This window comes from Gadus chalcogrammus, chromosome 10 (genome assembly GCF_026213295.1).
Source record: "Gadus chalcogrammus isolate NIFS_2021 chromosome 10, NIFS_Gcha_1.0, whole genome shotgun sequence".
Lineage (NCBI taxonomy): Eukaryota > Metazoa > Chordata > Actinopteri > Gadiformes > Gadidae > Gadus > Gadus chalcogrammus.
In genome coordinates this window covers 12221809-12241808 of record NC_079421.1, presented here as the reverse complement: position 1 = coordinate 12241808, position 20000 = coordinate 12221809, and the positions used below count along the sequence as shown (strand labels likewise).

Sequence of the window (20000 nt, the reverse complement as noted above, 5' to 3'; positions counted from 1 at the left end):
ATGTAGAGGGGTAACAGCTTTAAGGGTCAACGATTAACTTGGGGACGGCTAAGTAATGTTGGGATGCTGGGTTAATCTCAGGGACGGCCGGTGGTTACAGCTGAGTTTCATGTGGATGTCACTCTGGAATGTCCTTTATTGACCGTGCTTTTTCCACACTTTTTCCAAACAGGTCAAGCTGGCCAATAGGGAAATGGTAAAACTCATGGGCCAGTGAAGTGGATTCAATTGATTACAGAAACATTGATGAAGAAAAAGAAACCCCACAACCTAGGAGATGAAGACTCTTCGGGCATGCAAGCTAAAGAGACAATGAAGACGCATACTGAAAACCCTATGGAGAGAGTGCGTCGGAATCTTCTATCCTAGGTAACCTACCAACATCGCAACCTGGAACATCAGGACCATGTTCACAGCAGGGAAGACGACAGTCATCGCAGATGAGATGAGGAGATTCAGGGTTTCTATCCTCGGCCTCTGCGAAACCAGATGGCTCCAGTCAGGAGAAGTCAAATTGGTCAGTGGTGAATCCATACTCTACTCTGGACACGCAGATGAAAAAGCACCACACACGGAGGGAGTGGCATTTATGCTCTCCAAAGAAGCACAGAGGGCCCTCATCAGCTGGGAGCCCATCAATTCAAGAATCATCACTGCAAGATTTCAAACCACCCATAAAATAATCAACCTTCAAATCATACATTGCTATGCACCCACCAACAATACTGATGAGGAACTAAAGGACAATTTCTACAACCAGCTACAACATCTACTCCAGACCAGAAAAGAAAAAGACCTTCTCCTACTCATGGGCGACATGAATGCCAAGGTGGGAAATAACAACAATGGATACGAACGATGATACGAACGACGATACGAGTCGATGCTATGGGAAAGCATCGACTTGGCCCCATGAACGAAAATGGGGAGAGATTTGCAGATGTATGTGCTGACAACAATCTGGTTCTAGGAGGGACTGTTTTCCCCCATAAACCCATCTACAAAGCCACCTGGATATCACCTGACCACTCTACCGAAAACCAAATCGACCACATATGTATAAACAGGAAGTTTAGGCACTCTCTCCTGGATGTACGAGTGAAGAGGGGGGCAGATGCCGGGACAGACCACCACTTACTGGCTGCAAAACTCCAACTTAAGCTGAAGCGCTGCAACAACCCCTCTGACAGCAGAACAAAATTCAACCTACAGCTCTTCCTGAGAACTGGTGTTAGCACTAGGAATGGGTGTCATGGTCTGTCTGTTTCCTTGCCTTGTTTTGGTGTTTCCTGTTTTACCTTGGTATCTCTGTTTTGTCTCTCCCCATGTCCGGTCAAGTTTCCCTCTTGTGTGATTACTGCTCCTGATGTGTTCCAGCTGTTACTCGTTGCGTGCCCTGTGTTTAGTATTTAAGCCCTTGTCTTTCCTTTGTCACTTGTCGGATCATTGTAGTTTGTGGTGAGTTGTGTCCTGTTCTCGATGTTCCTTGCCTTTTGCGTAAATAAAATATCCTTTACCTGAACTTTCTGCTATTGGGTCCTACCTGCCTGCCTGCCACCCGCTAACCGTGATAATGGGTGGTCCAATGAAGTATTAAGGTAAGCTTTAATATCGTAGGGTCTAATAAGCTATAGATCCAATCATTGTTCATTGACAATATTTACAAAGGTAAAATAATGGATAACCAAATGTACGACAAGCATTGAGCACTGTCTTTGCCTTTCAGGACTAATCTGTACTGTTTGACAATGGACAATATTTACAAAATTGTAATAATGGATAACCATATGAATGCATACAACAAGCATTTAGCGCCTTCTTTATGCCTTATGAATCTCATCTACTCTTCCTGGTGAAAGAGACTATATTCTATCTCTGGACTTTCTGGACAGCGGCCCCTTACTCAAACCTTGCTTGCTTTCTGCTTGCTTTCAATCTTTCTTTTTATTTTATTTGTCCCACTTCTTTCTATATTACTTCTATCCGCTTAATGTATTTGAGTAACTGCCAATATCGTGTGAATACATTAACAACAAAAGCAGAATATTAAAACTGATAACAGGGAAAGTCTATTTATTAATTATATCAAATGAAAGGCGTATCTGAAATGTTAAGGACTGTTTGAAAAGAGTCTGGAGGGGCCTTAGGGGGTCTGGGGGAAACAAGATGTACATTTTAACCACACCCCCAGTAGTCAACAGACAGTCGTATACTGACAACGACACATCAGTCTACTCTTTCACAATGGTTGTGTTCACTGGCTTAATGTTATCATTATCAAAGTGGTGGAAACTTCTGTATGCTTTCAAGAAGTTTAGTCTTTTTCCAATCATGTTTGGGCTGTGTGTGTGTTTATTTTAAAGGAGACATATCATACCACCAGGTGAGAGTGTGATTAGCCTTACAAGCCGTTTCGAAAATCTTCCCCATATGACATCACTAGTGGTTGTGTCCACCTAGATCTGTGCTGGATAGATCAGTCTACCAGTCTACCCAGTGGACTGAAGTAAACGTTGCTCATCTATCCAGCACAGATCTAGGTGGACACGCCCACTAGATTTTCGAAATGGCTTGTAAGGCTAATCACACTCACATCTGGTGGTATAATATGTCTCCTTTAAGGAAGTATGAAAATATGAGCTCATGTGAGGACTAGTCTTGTGATAATATAGCCATGGATGTAAAGCATATTTTAGGAAGTCTCTGGGACAGTATTTATAGTGCAAAGCATAGGTATAAAGAGATCTGAAATATCCTGTAGATGTAGCCCACTGTTAGTTGCCTGAAATTGTTCTCAAGTAAAAGTATTTGAGTTAAAGAAATACTCAAGTAAATGTCAAAAGTAGCTCCCTTAAAACTACTCACTAAGCTACTTAGTAACATTTGCCAAGGTTACTTTCCACCTGCATCCAATGCAATGAACTGAAATGGAAAGAGTACTTTCATTTATGGTCTGGCAAAGGCATCCGTATGAATGAAAGAAAATGTAAAATTACATATGCGGTTACAATTAACACATTGATAAATTGAAAATAAAGTGTTCTCAGGCTCTCAATATATCTGAAATGATAAACTCAATCTCCTCCAACTGCCATGCCTAATGTGAATCCGGTGGACATAACATGCTATTTTGAAACAATATTAAGAAGTCTATCTGAGGTATGGTGTTATGAATGGTTATGTGCCTATCCAAATTTGTCAAGAAGCATTTTGATCTGCACCTGTTGATAATGCCCCTTGGAAATTAAACCTCTGGAGAGGTTCCAGACTTTAACGTCTACCAATGACAGGCTATTGGGAGGAGGAATTAAAAGAGGAATTCAAAAAGTCTGAGATGGGATGGCGGATGTGTGGTGAGGTTAGGAACAAGCCCCTTGGCATTGAAAGGTAAACAGCATTCATGTTGGCTTAAGCAATCGGGGCCGGTTGTTTGAAAAGTCGTTTTTTTCTGCCCCAATAGAAAAGTAATAGTGGACAGTATTTTACATCTGCAAACTCATTAATAACCTCCTCCTCTCTGTCTCTCACCAGAGCACTCTTCACCTCAGGAGCACTGTTCGTGGCCTTCTCAAGTCCAGGTACGAAAGCCCAAGAAAACGTTCTCCTCCATCAGTATAGGGCTTATACATTGTGACGTCACATCACAATGACCGCCGCCCTTTTGGGAGCATATGAGCACCGTAATGTTTGTTAATATATTGGAATAATGGTTGTTGTCTTTATGGTCAGACATTGTTGTGAGTGTTCATGCGAGATGTCGAAAAACAACCTTTCATTAGCCTATGTTGTGGTATATTTATGTTTATTTAGGATTTTACTAAATTAATACTAGATATAAAAGCATTAAGTAAAAGCAGAAGTGATATTAAACTTCTGCTTTAGCAACATGACTCTTTCCTTTCCCCCCAGCTCTCTCCGTTCTCCTCTACCCCGCCCTACCCTGCTGGCCCTGGGGGGCAACATGTTACTGATTACCAATCTGCAGGTACTGTCATAGTTACACACGCACACACGCACACACTAGCGCAACAAACACATAGATACACAAAAACACACACACACACACACACACACACACACACACACACACACACACACACACACACATATATATATATATATATATATATATATATATATATATATATTTTGGCCAGGCCTTGCTCGAAAAAGAGGTAATTTGACCTCAAGCAATTTAGCCTGGTAAAATAAAGGTAAAAAACACACACACACACTTGGAAACTATTGGAACTGTTATTGATTAGCAATCAAAACAGCCATACCCTCCGCCCCAGATAGGCAGCCTGTTTGGGTCCCAGCGGTCCACCGTCATGACGCTCTGCAACGGGGCCTTTGACTCATCGGCGGTCCTCTTCCTCGTCATCGAGGCAAGAGGAACACGCTCTGACATTTACCGTCAGCGCGGTTCTCAGTGAATCAACAGCTACATGCACCATGCTAGCATGTTCACACAATATTCACGTAGATCTATAGCTAAATAAAACACCGAATTATTTCCTTGTTATACGTTAATACACACTAGACAGCTATAATGCATTAAAATTCTTTATTAACTATTTATTAACTCGTTATACTTTCATAAACACTAGACGGCTAGTGTGTGTGTGTGTGTGTGTGTGTGTGTGTGTGTGTGTGTGGTAGTTCGCTTTGGGACGCTGGTGTGCCTGATCATGGCTCTGCGGCTGTGTTCTCCCTGCTGCAGTTCCCCTTCACCATCCTGATCAATAGACTGCTAGGAGGAGACCCGCTCTGGTTCAGTACAGCAAGCTCATATCTAATACCGCAGTGGTTCTCAAACCTTTTCTACTGGTGTACCGCCATTACGATTATTCAGCTAACTTCCCCCTTCACCGGCACAAAAAAAAAGCTTTAAGAATTTAAACTTTTTCAGGTTGATCTTTTTTAAACTTGGCTATTCTTTTTTATTATTAAATTAAAAAAAAATCTGAGTACCCCCTCCATCCATCCTCCTTCTATTTTACGCTACATCTCTGTACCCCTGCCCATCCCCAGAGCACCAGGGGGTGTCAGTATAGGCTGAATGTAGGGGTTCTAGCAGCAATACTGTGCAGTGCGCCTTGGGTTTACAGCCTGCCGAAGCTCTCTATTTGATGATCTACTAAGATGCTCAAGACCAGAGTTTCCTCCAGGGGGCATGTCTTGATATATTATTTCTACCCCTCTCTCTCAGGTGAACGTGGTCCTGACACTGCTCTCTCTGTTGGCCTTCCTCCACCCTCTCAACGTTCACCTGCACTGTCGCAAGCTGGCCTCCCAGAGGTGCCAGAAGGCAGGGGACTACGTCTCCTCATAACAGCTCCCTCTCCCTCCCTCTCCTCTCTTCTTCTCTCCTCCCCTCTCCTCTTCTCTCCTCTACCCTCCTCTCCTCTCTTCTTCTCTCCTCCCCTCTCCTCGATTCTCTTCTCACCTCTCCTCCCCTCTACTCTCCTTTCCTCTCCTCCCCTCTCTTCTCTTTTCTCCTCTCCTCTCCTCTCCTCTCCTCTCCTCCCCTCTCTTCTCTTCTCTTCTCTTCTCTTCTCTTCTCTCCTCTCCTCTCCTCTCCTCTCCTCTCCTCTCCTCTCCTCTCCTCTCCTCTCCTCTCCTCCCCTCTCTTCTCTTTTCTTCTCTCCTCTCCGCCACTCACCCCTCATACAGAGAATAAAACAATGGTTGTAAAAGGTCATAAACAAGCGCATATGGATTACTTATGGTTTGAAATACATACAATTTAGAAAGTGTAACACATATTTAATTAAACAGAATATAGCCTTCCTCAACTCTAGTCCCTCAAAACCCCAAATGAGAATGGAAATTGCCAAGGGCCGTTTAGTTGACTTTCACAGAGACTTCCTAACAGATGCTTGACCTACATGGCTTTATCATCACAAGACTAGTCCTCACATGAGGACATTTCATACTTCCTAGAAAACCAACACTCACACGCACAGCCACACAAATTATTGCAAAAGGACTCGCCTCCCTGAATGTACACAGAGATTTCTTCAACTTTGATGATGATTGCATTAAGCCGATGAACCTGGTGAGAGAGTGGACCGATGTGTCACGGTCAGTGGATGAATAACGGTGGATGTCTGCTCTTGTTTCTCCCAGACTCCTAAGGCCACTGCAGACTCGTTTTCAAATACACAATTTCAGATGCGCTTTTCATTTAATACAATTAATAAATAGTCTTTCCTTGTCTGTTTTATTATATTGTCCTGGTTGTTATTGTATTTTCTATTCTTCTGTTATTAATGTTATAGTTCAGCAGAAGCTGACTCAGGAGGTCAGTATATTTTGGGATTATTGCCCAAAATATCAATGGAGCAAGAGACGGTGGTTGCTCCATCCTGCCGCCCTGATGCCTCCAGGGAGGCCCTTCCTCTTTCCATCAGGGCTGCGTGACAGGAAGGCCAGTGACAGAGACAGAGATACGGTGACCTGTTGTGTTTGTATGTCATGCACTCTGTGGGGGGTCTGGTCTTTTGTCTTTGATCCTGAACCCTGAGTCTGTATTGATTGAGTGAGTGATTAATTGATTAATTGATACCGATAAAGAGAGGGGGTTGGGGTGTTGGGGGCAGTTTTTTTGTATGTGCATGAGATATGTCACGCAGCCCTGATGGAAAGAGGAAGGGCCTCCCTGGAGGCATCAGGGCGGCAGGATGGAGCAACCACCGTCTCTTGCTCCATGGATATTTTGGGCAATAATCCCAAAATATACTGACCTCCTGAGTCAGCTTCTGCTGAATTATAGCATTAATAACAAAATAATAGATAGATACAATAACAACCAGGACAATAGAATAATAAAACAGACAACAAGGAAAGAGTAATTATTAATTATATTAAATGAAAAGTGTATCTAAAAAGTTAAGGCCTGTTATAAAAAGAGTCTGGGGTGGCCTGGAAGAAGGGGGGTCTGGAGAGACAAGATCAGACAATCATCCATTGACATCGGTCCACTCTCTCACCATGGTTGTGTTCAATGGCTTCATACAATCATTATCAAAGTTGTAGCAACTTCTGTTTACATTCAAGAAGGTGTGTCTTTTTGCAATGATGTTTATGGCTGTCGGCTTAGCTCAGGAGGTAGAGCAGTTGTCTTGTTAACCGAAAGGCTGCTAGTTCAATACCCAGGTCCCAGTGTCGATGTGTCTTTGAGCAAGACACTTAACCCTAACTGCTCCTGACGAGCGGGCTGTCACCTTACATGGTTGACTCTGCCGTCGGTGTGTCAATGTGTGTATTAACAGATGTAAGTCGCTTTGGATAAAAGCGTCTGCCTAATTGTAATTGTGCGTGTGAGTTTTGGTTTTAAGGAAGTATGAAAATATGATCCGATGTGAGGACTAGTCTCGTGATAATATAGCGATTGATCTAAAGCATCTGTAAGGAAGTCCAGGCAGTACACTTCATAAGCAGCAGACATACAGGAGTATGTTCAATAGAAACTTCTTAACTCAATCATCAGTTCTGAAGTTCTGTTGGTTTTTCTAAACACATATTCTAAAAAACACTTTCCAACCATTTACACTATTGATTAATTTGGCATCCAATACCTTGAATTGTTTCTCATGGTGATAGCTCAGATTTCTTACACCTTTGGTTTGCAATGACTAAGCTTTGATGGAGCCCTTGAACGCAACAACCCTTGTCTAGGTTCAGGAGACACTGAGGTTGACCATACACTTCATCATGTGTTTATGTGACTTCCTCAAGTAAACTTTCGTTTACTCTGACCTTTCTTTGTGACGTGTTGCACTTTCAATGTGTGGTAAACCCAGCCCACAACATCCCTCTAGCTATTCCATCTTCACAAAGAACTGTTTATTTTCTTGATACAGAAATCTTTGCTTTTTGTACACATGGCAAAAGCTGCCCTCTTGTCACTCTGTTAGTTAGTGTGTTGCATCTCCCTTTTTTATTTTCCCATTTTCCCTTAAAATATGTAAATTGTTTGTATCTAAAAATAGTATAGAGAAAATCATCATTAGATACAAAACAAACAATAAAAACAACAGCAACTTACAACAAATGCACCTGACTTCCTCATTGAGAACACTTTCATTGTCAAGTCAAGTCAAGACACTTTTATTTATATAGCACATTTAAAAACAACAGGAGTTGACCCAAAGCGCTTAACATTGACAGTAGTCAGGGTTGGGCAGGACAGTTGTTGAAAGGGGCCCAATTGTGACGTGTTTAACCTCAATGTGTGGTAAACCCTGACCATAACATCCTCTAGCCCAGTTAGTGTGTTGCACCTTCCTTTTGCCGTCACACCTGGATGCCGTCGACCTCGTGGCCGTTCAGCTGATGGGTGTTCTTGCAGCGCTCTGGTTGGTTAGGCACTATATGGAGGTAGATTTGTGTCTTTATTATGCAATCAAAAATAATAGGTTTGAGAGCAAAACTTTCCACACTGCAATCAAAAAATAGGTTTGAGAGCAATACTTTCCACACTGCAATCAAAAAATAGATTTGAGAGTAAAACTATCGCCACTGCAATCAAAAAATGTTTTATTGCAAGATAAATTAATGTGATAAAAAAATTATTAATGGGATTCCAAAAGTTTTGTTTGCAAATCCAAAAGTTTTGTTTGCGAATCCAAAAGTTTTGTTTGCGAATCCAAAAGTTGTGTTTGCGAATCAAAAAGTTTTGTTTGCGAATACTAAAGTTTTGCTTGCGAATCCAAAAGCTTTGCTTGCTGTTGAGCTGAATCTCGTGGGTGGGACCTACGCCGAAAGATGTAAGACACGTCTCTATTGGCCAGTCTCGATCGGAGTGACAGCTTGGCAACATCCACAGTTAGTAACGAGAGAGGGAGTTTTGAAGTCCATGATGAGACAGAGCGGGAATCAGGAGCTCCCTCTCTCGTTACTAACTGTGGATGTTGCCAAGCTGTCAATCCGATCGAGACTGGCCAATAGAGACGTGTCTTACATCTTTCGGCGTAGGTCCCGCCCACGAGATTCAGCTCAACAGCAAGCAAAGCTTTTGGATTCGCAAGCAAAACTTTAGGATTCGCAAACAAAACTTTTTGATTCGCAAACAAAACTTTTGGATTCGCAAACAAAACTTTTGGATTTGCAAACAAAACTTTTGGATTCCCATTAATATTTTTTTTATCACATTAATTTATCTTGCAATACATTTTTTTTTGATTGCAGAGTCGATAGTTTTGCTCTCAAATCTTATTTTTGATTGCAGTGTGGAAAGTTTTGCTCTCAAACCTATTTTTTGATTGCAGTGTGGAAAGTTTTGCTCTCAAACCTATTATTTTTGATTGCATAATAAAGACACAAATCTACCTCCATAGCACTAAGGGATGATTTGTTTGACTTTATTCCGAGCCTGGCCCCCCAGGAGGGGGGGCCGTTCCCTGGTGTTATGGGGCGATGGCGGAGGAGGAGACAGAAGAAGGGAGGGAGGTCGAGGGGAGGACAAGGCAGAGAGGGAAGGAGGGTTTGTCTATATAAGGACGATGGACAGAGCTAAAAAAGGGAAGGAGAGAGGAAGTGTGTGCTATGGTGCAGAGGGAGAGTTGCTTTGGAATGCTATACGCTGCTGCACTGTGAGTAGCAAAATGGGATTGTCCTCATCTGTTGAACTGTGTAGGTTGCTGTTATGCGATGTGAATACAAGGCAAAGCGATGTTTGATTGTGGTTAGTCTACGAGAGCACAATGATTTCAGTTGTTTCTTATGGTGGAATAGACCAGATGTTCTGACTTCTCTCTTTTGTCTCTTAAACTCGTTAAAACAGAATGATGTATGTACATTGACGTCTAGGCCAGTCACTGCTATAATGTTGTGACGAAAAGGAACATCTGTTGATTCGTCAAACTATTCTCTGAACTTTGCCAATACCGAGCATCAGTCCAGATGTTTCTGAATGTGATGGAATATGATCTCTCAACATCACATCAAAGTCAAGCTTTGATACAATGCTGCAAAATACCGGCTGTCGCATTCCAGTGTATTTTACACTGGCTTTGTAACACTCTCACAATCTCACAACATCGCTTAGCACAACTCATCCTATTTTCTTGTGTGTTCTCTTAGGTCCAGGAAGCCAGCCAGGACATCCCTCCCCCTCTGTGTGTGTGAATAAACGTGCCTTGGTGTGTGGGAGTGAAGTTAGTGGGTGTAGTATAGGAGCTTGTGTGTGTGTGTGTGTGTGTGTGTGTCTACCCGCGTGTGTGTGTCGGCCCGTGTAGTGGATCATGCTGTGTTGCGATGTGAGAGGTGGCGTGCGCCGCTGGCTCACGCTGGTCAGCGGCATGGTGGAGTGCCTGTGCTTCTCGGGGGCCGTGTTCGGCTGGGCCTCGCTGGTGGTGGTCCTGAAGAGCGGGGGCTACTTCAGCTCGCTGTGTGTCAACGGCACGGGGCTGAACGGCACTGCCGCCAACGGAACCCAGGAACTAGGTGAGGCTGGGGGAACCAGACCAAAACGAATCCAACCGGGTCAATGGGGGGGGGGGGGGTGGGTTGGTCAAACCACACCCCCATTACTTCAGCTGGACCCCTGGTACCGCCCAGTCCGATGTAAGGACCGCAGAGTCGCTCACCAGCTTCCACAAAAGACTCAAAACTCACCTGTTGAGAGTTCACCTAGCCTCCGCATAGCCTCCCCGTCCCACCCCTCCTACTTATTGTATGTTGTACGTCCCGGCACTTAATGTATGCACTGATTGTAGGTTGTGTTTAGTTATAGTACTTAGTTCTGTGTATTGTATCCTAGCTCTCTTTGTTGAATACGGGGACTGGGTTAACCTAGCGATTGTCAGTGCTTGGCACTTGGTTCTATGAACATCCTTACTGTACCGAAAGTGATTACAATTACAATTAGGGCATTTAGCAGACGCTTTCATCCAAAGCGACTTGCATCGGTTTATAATACACACAATGACACACCGATGGCAGAGTCAACCATGCAAGGCGACAGCCAGCACCCAGTTAGGGTTAAGTGTCTTGCTCAGGGGGACACATCAACACTCAAACTACCAACCTTTCGGTTACAAGACAACTGCTCTACCTTCTGAGCTAAGCCGACCCCAAGTGATATATTGTTTCAGTTTCTTCTGACAAATGTACTTATTGTAAGTGGCTTTAGATAAAGACGCCTGCTAAATGTATAGGTATGTAGTATTTAATGGTTCTCTGATCTCGTCCCTCTGAGCAGACTGCAGCGGCCAGGACCAGCAGCTCTCCCTGGTCTTCACCATCGCCGCCTTCGTCAACAACTTCCTGACGCTGTCCAACGGCTTCCTGTTCGACCACTTCGGCACCACCGTGTCTCGGCTGTTCGGCATGTGAGTCTGGGAAGGACTGGTTCCGGATGAGCCCTGGTTTCAGCACCAGTTTCATTGTCCTGCATTAGATAACCCTCTTATAACAGCAGTGTTTGGGGTTGACCGTTTTTAACCAGAAGCTACCTACCAGGGGTGGCATATGAAATTTCACTACTGTATAAAGACACTTTTATTATATTAGGCTATATTAGGATATTCGATTGATTAATATGCAGGGTTAGGTAAGGTTCAGGATTTTAAAAGCAATCTTTTCCCTGAGGATGATTGGTACAAAATATAGTATTCATTGTGGACTCTTTTCAGTGAGTTTAAATAATTGGATCTGGGCTTAATCCCCCCTGAAAGATATTAAATGGATACGGGATAATACAGAAAGAAAATCGTTGCACATGCAGAGAGAGAGTTAAGCAGATATAATGATTCTAAGTGAACCTAAGGGAATGTCCCTCTCCACCTATTGACCTACATGGTTTGATAATTAACATGGCAAGGGTTTTCCTCTGCCATCCAGATCTCCAGAGTGTGTGCGGAGGACGGCTGGTTTAACCAGTGCACACTAATTACTCTATGTGCAACAGGTGTGCAGCCTCACCCAGCCCCAGTCCAATCAGACTCGGCCAGGTGAGGCTGCTTAAACCAGTCATCAGCCACACACACACTCCCATTTGATAACCTTTTGGGAAATATATGATTAGACAACATGATCTTCAACCTCAAAGACAGAATTGGTTGTTTGTGACTGTGACCCAAAACGACCCGAGGACCGTTCGCTGGTCCAGCGCCCCCTATCGGCCGTCTGAGTAAACAGCAAGCCTACTCTATCGTTCAGGTTGGAGAACAGGCTGAGATTACAATAATATGTTGAATAAGATGGTAACTTTTGGTTTTCACATGATTCACATGGTTTTACAGATTGAATGAATTACAATTATTACTTGAAAAAGTACCATGTTTACGAAAGTAATATGCACTTTAAAACGGTGACGCTGTATGTAACCCCCTCACCCATTTTCCAGGGGACATATCAAGCATTTTGGAAATAACATAAAAATGTCAATCTCACAAACTTGTCTGTTTCTTTGGTACTCTTTATACGACTTAAACCTGCCTCGGTAGCCCTCTGGGAAATAATCATATCCAGATGTGGGGGAGCCTGGGAACCAAATAAATGCTAGCTTATGTTTTACTTGCACTAACATTTGCATTGGCCCCTTTACGTCTGCCAGGGTCAGAATAGGGGGAGGGGGCGGGGGAGTTAAAAGATGAAAGGTAAAAATAATGAATGCAGGCTTTAAAGAACTTAAGCCTGCAGGGAAACAGTTCCATGTTTTTCTGCCCTGATTAAAAAAAATAATGGGGCGACAAAATAGTTTACATCTGCAAACTCCATCAGTGTGTGTGTGTGTGTGTGTTGCGAAGTGTGAGTGAGTCTTTTAATCCTAGTCTGTTTTAATATATGTCTGTTACATAGTTTAGATTACAATTTGTAAAGCGTTTTAGAGTACCATATTAAGCACTATATCAATTTCATTTTTTATTATTATTATTATTATGAGTGTGTGTGTGTGTGTGTGTGTTGCCACATTCAGAGCGTCCCTTGACGATTGTGGGAAGCTCTGTTCTAGGCCGCCTCTGTTACATTGAACTCATTACTAAAGTCATTTACATCCTCACCTCCATCCCTCCCAGATCACTGTACACCACAGGCGCACTGTTCGTGGCCTTCTCCAGTCCAGGTACCAAAGAACCTTTCTCCTGCAGCCTGTCGACTCCATCAGTATAGGGCTTGTACATTGCGACGTCACATCGCAATGATCGCCGCCATTTTGGAAGCATAGGAGCATTGGAATGTTTGTTCATATGTTGGCGTAATGGTTGTTGTCTTTATTGGGAGACATTTTTGTGTTTAAACTGCAACAGTGTCTTCATGCGAGGCGTGGCAAAACAATCTTTTTCATAGGCAAGGCAAGGCACTTTTCATACACAAGGCAGACTCAAAGAACAACCAACACATAGAAACACAACATACAATAAAATGAAAAAAAAAAAAAGAGTAAAATAGTTGAAGGCAAAAGTAAAAAAAAAACATGTTAGGATTATACTGTACCACAAGTCCTGTGTCCTGTAAATATGGTGGAATATCAACTTGCGAACGTCCGGTCACATAGTTAGACGCCCAGCCTGGTCTGACTCTCTCCCCCCTCCCCAACCAGCTCTCTCCGTTCTGCTCTACCCCGCCCTCTCCTGCATCGCCATGGGGGGCATCATGCTCCTGATCACCAATATGCAGGTACACACACACACACATACACACACACACACACACACACACACACACACACACACACACACACACACACACACACACACACACACACACACACACACACACACACACACACACACACACAGATACACACACACACACACACATAAACAAACTCACATAAACACACACACAGACACACACATACACACACATACACAGACACACACACACACACGCACACGTAAACACACACACACACACAGGCACACACAAAGAAACAGAAAAACATAGATACACACACACAAACACACACACACAGACACACTCAAAGATACGCACACACAGACACACACAGTGAAAACTGAGGACTGAGGACTATTATTGATAAGTGATCTAAACACCTCCCCCGCCACCCCCACCCCCCCCCCCCCCCGACCCAGGTGGGCAACCTGTTTGGCTCCCAGCGCTCTACCATCATCACGCTCTACAACGGGGCTTTCGACTCTTCCTCGGCCCTCTTCCTCGTCATCAAGGCAAGAGAAACACTCACAACAACAGCTACACACACCATGCAGGAGACGATACACAGTTGGAATGTGAAAACAGGACTCCTGAATATATATGCCTATAGCATGACCCAGTTATGCTATAGCTACACTATTAAGACATGCTAAAAGAACACTACAGTTCTTATATATGTACCACTGTTGATAGTTTTAATTTAAATTCAATTAAATGTCCAATCAAATATGCGTTTTTCTCTCCCTCCCTAGCTGATGTATGAGTCGGGCGTCTCTCTCATGGTGTCTTTCGGCTCACTTGCGGCCTGCAGCGTTATTCACCTGGTCAGGACCTTCCTGCTTCTGCCTGGAGGCCATATCCCCTACCCACTGCCCCCCTCATACACATATGGGTAGGGCCCGGCCCCCAGGGCCCACACACACACACACACGCTTACATAAACATCCTCTTCCTTATTAACCAGCACAGACACACACACACACACACACACACACACACACACACACACACACACACACACACACACACACACACACACACACACACACACACACACACACACACACACACACTAACATACACACACAAGCACACACACGTGCGCACGCACTTACATATACACACACACACACACACACACACACACACACACACACACACACACACACACACACACACACACACACACACACACACACACACACACACACACACATGCCTACGCACTTACATGAACATACACACACACATAAACATACACACACACAAATATATTTGATGTCATTTTTGTGCTTTTGAAAATGTAATGTAAAACAGTGCTGAAAGGGGGAATACACATTCTTACTTGAGTCTCTTGTGTCTTTGTCATGTTCTCTGGTAACCCGACAGCGTGACCTGCCGTAAATCTGAAGTGTTTAGTCCCGTCACCGTGGACGAGGCCCCCCCGGTCCAGGCGAAGAGCTTCTGGAAGTGTGTTTTCTCCAGGCTCTTCATGTTCCAGCTGCTGTGGCTGTCGGTCATGCAGCTGAGACACTACCTGTTTATCGGCACCCTAAACCCCACGCTGCAGAGGCTGGCTAAGGAGGATCCCTCACTGGGTAAACACACGCACACACACACACATACGCACGCCGCACACACGCACGCACGCACAAGCACACACACCAAATCCCTTTGAGTTATCACATCACTTACTGATTCCATAAGATCAGATACATTGCATTCCATTTCATTACGATCAATTTAATTATGATGCATTTCATTACGATGCATTCCATTGCAAAATATCTTATCACAATACACTTCGCAATGATTCAGTCGCTTACTTTGACCCTGTGTTTGTCCATCCCGGCTCTGTGTGTGCAGTGAGCCAGTACACCAATGCCTTCGCCATCACCCAGCTGTGCGGAGTGCTGTTCGCTCCCTGGAACGGCCTCATCATGGACCGACAGAAGAGCAGGCCCCGGGCTGCAGGTGCTGACTCCCTGCACACCACTAGCCTTACAGACGGGACGAGGGGGGGAGCTAGAACACAATTGTCTACCAGGGGCGACCTCAAATCTTCGATGATTCCAATCTTCGATAGAATGACATTTAATAGACATTTCGTCTTTAAAAGTCTAATCGCCGTGTCGGGAACATTGTATGAGTGTAACATGTGTGACATACCATTGTGAGGGCGGGGGGGGTGCTTAATGAGTGATACCACAGCATTGCTTGGCTTCTTGAAGGAAAAAGCTATGCAATGTTTGTTTAGTGTGGGTGGGGGATATACTCTGTCATCTTTATTTCGAAATAATAATCTGATGCAAACCGCCTCAACAGCAGCTGTCATATCACACCACTTCCGCTGGTGAAAAATATTCCCTCCGTTGGTATTTGGTCGTGCCGTATTATCATACATTTTGATTTTAGTAAATGCAGCTTACAGTAGCGAGTAGCCTATATTTCTGTGAAGGCTGGTCATATTGTGGAGTTCATTAGTTTGGAGTGTCCCGGACTACGAAGCACAGCTTCGGACATTAGGTTTGATTATCATTTAGATTGGCACGAAAGTTCTTTGACTGATAATGAATTCATACAATTCTACACGATTGAACAGACATACTTATAATAATTTGTGTATGTGTGTGTGTGTGTGTGTGTTTGTGTGTGTGTGCCTGTGCGTGTGTGTGTGTGTGAGTGTGTATGTGCGTGAGTGTATACCTGCATGTGTTTTTGTGTGTGTATATCTGTGTGTGTGTGTGTGTGTGTGTGTGTGTGTGTGTGTGTGTGTGTGTGTGTGTGTGTGTGTGTGTGTGTGTGTGTGTGTGTGTGTGCAGGGGAGACGGAGTCTGAGTCTGATCTGCGTGCGGCTGTGCTCTCTCTGGCCCTGACCGCTCTGCTCAGCGTTCTGTTCTCAGTGAGCGCCTCCGTCCCCCTGCTGCCGCTGCAGTACCTCACCTTCATCCTGCAGGTGCTCAGCCGCTCCTTCCTCTATGGGGGCAACGCCGCCTTCATCAGCATCGCGTGAGTGGTTCGTTTTATTGTCTGCGTAAAAAAAAAGTTTTTTTTCTTGTTGATGCATTTTTTTAATTTTTTCGAACCAAATAAGTAATGTTTCCAAATGTAAACAAATACAACTGCATTCGTTTTTTGCCCTGATGAGAATATGCCTTCAGTCAGGGCACATCCCATTGACACATTTGTCCAAGTGATGAATAAAGTTGCATTCAACCCACCTCCATGTAAGAAACATGAAATACCCGCAAAAAAACGGAACTGAAAGTAAAAAAATGCAATTCTGCTCAATCGTGCGTTCAAAAATAAATCGTAGACATGAGTGAGAGATTGACTTTGGAATACATGTTTTACAATTGTTTCTCTCTAATAGCTGTATATCTACTAAGCGCACATCTACACCTATATTTATTTACCTGGACAATACTTTTGGTATCATTTTGACTTCATAGACCAGAGGCATGTGGACAAACACAATCACTTTTTCAACAGTGACCAAAGATTTAGAGTTGCTGGCATTACTTTAGTTTGAGTTCATCGCTTTTCAATAAGCCCTCTGGCTTGCTCATTGTTGCCATTGTTGTCTTTTTGTGTATGTTTGTGTGTGTGTGTGTGCAGATTTCCATCAGTTCACTTTGGAAAGCTGTACGGCCTGATCATGGCTCTGTCAGCTGTGATCTCCTTGCTGCAGTACCCGTGCACCATACTGATCAAAGTGTGGCTTGGAGGAGACCCGTTCTGGGTCAGTATAGCAAAAGCCCACAACTAATACAGCATACACTAACTGTAAAATACGACATTTACCATGACAAAGACAAAATCCACTTTAACTCTGAAGTGGTATGTGTATTGAGTCAATGTTTCATATGGATGGACGTTATATTTCTCTCTCTCAGGTGAACGTGGCCCTGATAGTGCTGTGTCTGACAGCCTTCATTCATCCTGTCAGCGTTCGCCTGCACTGTCGCAAGCTGGCCTCCCAGAGGTGCTAGACGGCAGGGGACCTCATATGAATGGACTCCCTCTCTCCCCTCTTATCCTCTCCTCTCCTTTCCTCTCATCCTCTCCTCTTCCTTCCCCTCTTCTCCCCTCAACACGCACAATTCATGGGCAAAACCAGGCAGCCAAAACCAGGCGGTTACGCAGCGACATGACAACATTGTTTCTGACTGGATTATGTGGGGCAGAATGCTGGGTTTTACCCACAGAGGAAATACCATGTATTTTCATATTTTAGTCAATATTATACAAATATTTTGATACTGTGAGCCAACACCACATTAGAAATGTACAAATGTTTCACAAATGTTTACTTGAAACCAAGCTAATTTGTTATTCCAATATATTGTATTTAGCCCATTTGAGCCATGGCTGGTTGGATTGTACTATTTGAGTAATGTTTGTATAGCTCAAACTCATCCACAATCAAACCCTTTCAAATATTAGAGGGAAGGGGACAAAAATTGTATATTGTCTTTTTTGCATCATTTATTTTTGGCAGTATTCTTCAGCGAACGTTGAGGCCTATTGTCCTGATGGGGTGCTGCTGGTGCTGCAGCACCCCCTGTTGGCTGAGAGTGAAAGACTTACGCAGCGAGGCTAAAGGGCTGATTATGGTCCCATGTTCACGCAACGCAAGGGGGTTACGGACCACTTACGTCCTTGCGGACCCTCCTTGCGTCAAGGGCCTGACGTGCGCCTCCCAAAAGTAGACCTCTGAGGAATAAGTCCCGTCTCCATGTTTAAATGTCTATGGAAAATAACATGGGGGGTTTTGAATGATCGTACATGACAAACTCTGTGAAAAGGTAACAACTGCTCAGGTTTTGGATTGTCGGGGCCGTCAGTAAACTATTATAAATGCTAACCGGGAGCTAGTTCTGATCTGCGCAGACTTCATACGTCATACTTGTCAGGGAGGCGGGAGTTGCTCGCAACTATTCACGACCTAACGTGATTGTCATTTCACGCGTGAACGGACGAGCAGCGTTGGTGCCACCTCCTCCGTAGGCGGGCTCTGGTGCCATTTCGGTGAAGACAAACTATGAAACATTGCCGTTGCTATGCAACCTTGACTGGGAGAGTCGTGACGTCCTAAGTCGGCGCAGATCTGCATTAGCATAATGCTTCGTCATAATAGTTAACTACTTTAACGGCCCCGACAATCCAAATCCAAAGTGGAATCTAGATGGAAAAAACTTTTACTTCTTCGCCACCTACAGAGTTTGTCACGTACGATCATTCAACATCCCCATGTTATTTTCCATAGACATTTAAACACGGAACCAAGAGCCTCGGAGGCGGGACTTATTCTCCAGAGGAGTAACCTTCTGTCGAGGCAACGCAGCAGCAAGGGCTGTGATTGATCCGTTTACTAAAACCCGATGCAGAACCAAAACAGGTTCACGACTGTGTCGAAGCGTCTGCGTGGTCCTTGCGTTGCGTGAACATGGGTCCATAATCAGCCCATTATTTGTTGAGACAGATTCTATTGTGGAATAGAATCGTTGGTGTATGCTGAGTTGTTGACAAAATGATTTCCTTTCACACACTAAACGATCAAAACTGTTCAATGTATCTCACTTGATCCCTCATGTTTTCTAAATTAGAAAATGTGTCAAGTGTGTATCCATGAAGGAGAGATGTAGCCTATTACATTTCTTGTTGTTGCTTCAATGTCTTGTCTTTTAATACGAAAGTACAAAATTAAGATTATGCATTGTTCTCAGCATTTTAAGATGACCCTTTTTTATTTCCAAAGTGTACAAAATTATGAGCCTCACAGAAATGAATATTTTGCCTCATGTTTTTTTTCATCAATACAAATTATTATTTTCCAGTAAAGGCTATTTTCTCCAAGCTTCTTTCCAATCATAGACATCATAATAATTCCTTTGTAACCGGGAAATGAGGGGAAGCTCTAAACAGATCATATTTTAATTTACTGAGTGGGATTATGGCTCACTGTATCAGTGTGACTATTGCTCACTGTATCACACATTAGCAGACTCCCTGCCATGTTTGTGAGGGTTAAATGTCCAACAGTTGAAAGGGCAGAAGGGCAGTTGAAAGAAATAACACATGGGAGGCAGGGAGAAATACAGACAGGCCCTTTAGGCAGAAGCTTCCAGTAGGGCCAAACTGACTTTTGCTGCTGGACTTTCTTCAGCACCCGACACATAGATGGTGGTGGTGGGAGTCAGAGTGATGGTCTCATCACATTACATTTACATTACATTTAGGGCAATTAGCAGACGCTTTTATCCAAAGCGACTTACAATAAGTACATTCGTCTTAAGAAGTGCATCAATATATCACTGTCGGTACAGAAAGGATGTTCATAGAACCAAGTGCAAGTACCACAATCGCTA

At 43.7% G+C, this 20000-nt stretch overlaps 1 protein-coding gene across 5 annotated transcripts in view; it reads left to right on the top strand.

The window, feature by feature from the left end:
• The first annotated feature begins 1389 nt into the window (after positions 1-1389).
• Positions 1390-20000, top strand: part of LOC130390783 (equilibrative nucleobase transporter 1-like) — an 18657-nt gene continuing 46 nt past the window's right edge. Inside the window, exons 1-15 of one of the 5 annotated variants that reach the window (XM_056600919.1) lie at positions 1390-1598; positions 3532-3578; positions 3910-3985; positions 5213-5301; positions 10090-10452; positions 11210-11339; positions 13029-13075; positions 13553-13629; positions 14049-14141; positions 14382-14521; positions 15019-15227; positions 15496-15603; positions 16452-16638; positions 17248-17371; positions 17526-20000. The exon at positions 17526-20000 is cut by the window's right edge and continues 46 nt beyond it. In XM_056600919.1, the coding sequence (XP_056456894.1) occupies positions 10251-10452; positions 11210-11339; positions 13029-13075; positions 13553-13629; positions 14049-14141; positions 14382-14521; positions 15019-15227; positions 15496-15603; positions 16452-16638; positions 17248-17371; positions 17526-17621 (1413 nt within the window). In that variant the 5' untranslated portion in view covers positions 1390-1598; positions 3532-3578; positions 3910-3985; positions 5213-5301; positions 10090-10250 and the 3' untranslated portion in view covers positions 17622-20000. Of the gene's footprint in view, positions 1599-3531; positions 3579-3909; positions 3986-4207; positions 4774-5212; positions 5302-9488; positions 9600-10089; positions 10453-11209; positions 11340-13028; positions 13076-13552; positions 13630-14048; positions 14142-14381; positions 14522-15018; positions 15228-15495; positions 15604-16451; positions 16639-17247; positions 17372-17525 lie in introns of those variants that run through there. The other 4 variants (XM_056600922.1, XM_056600921.1, XM_056600923.1 and 1 more) reach the window with 4 other exon arrangements.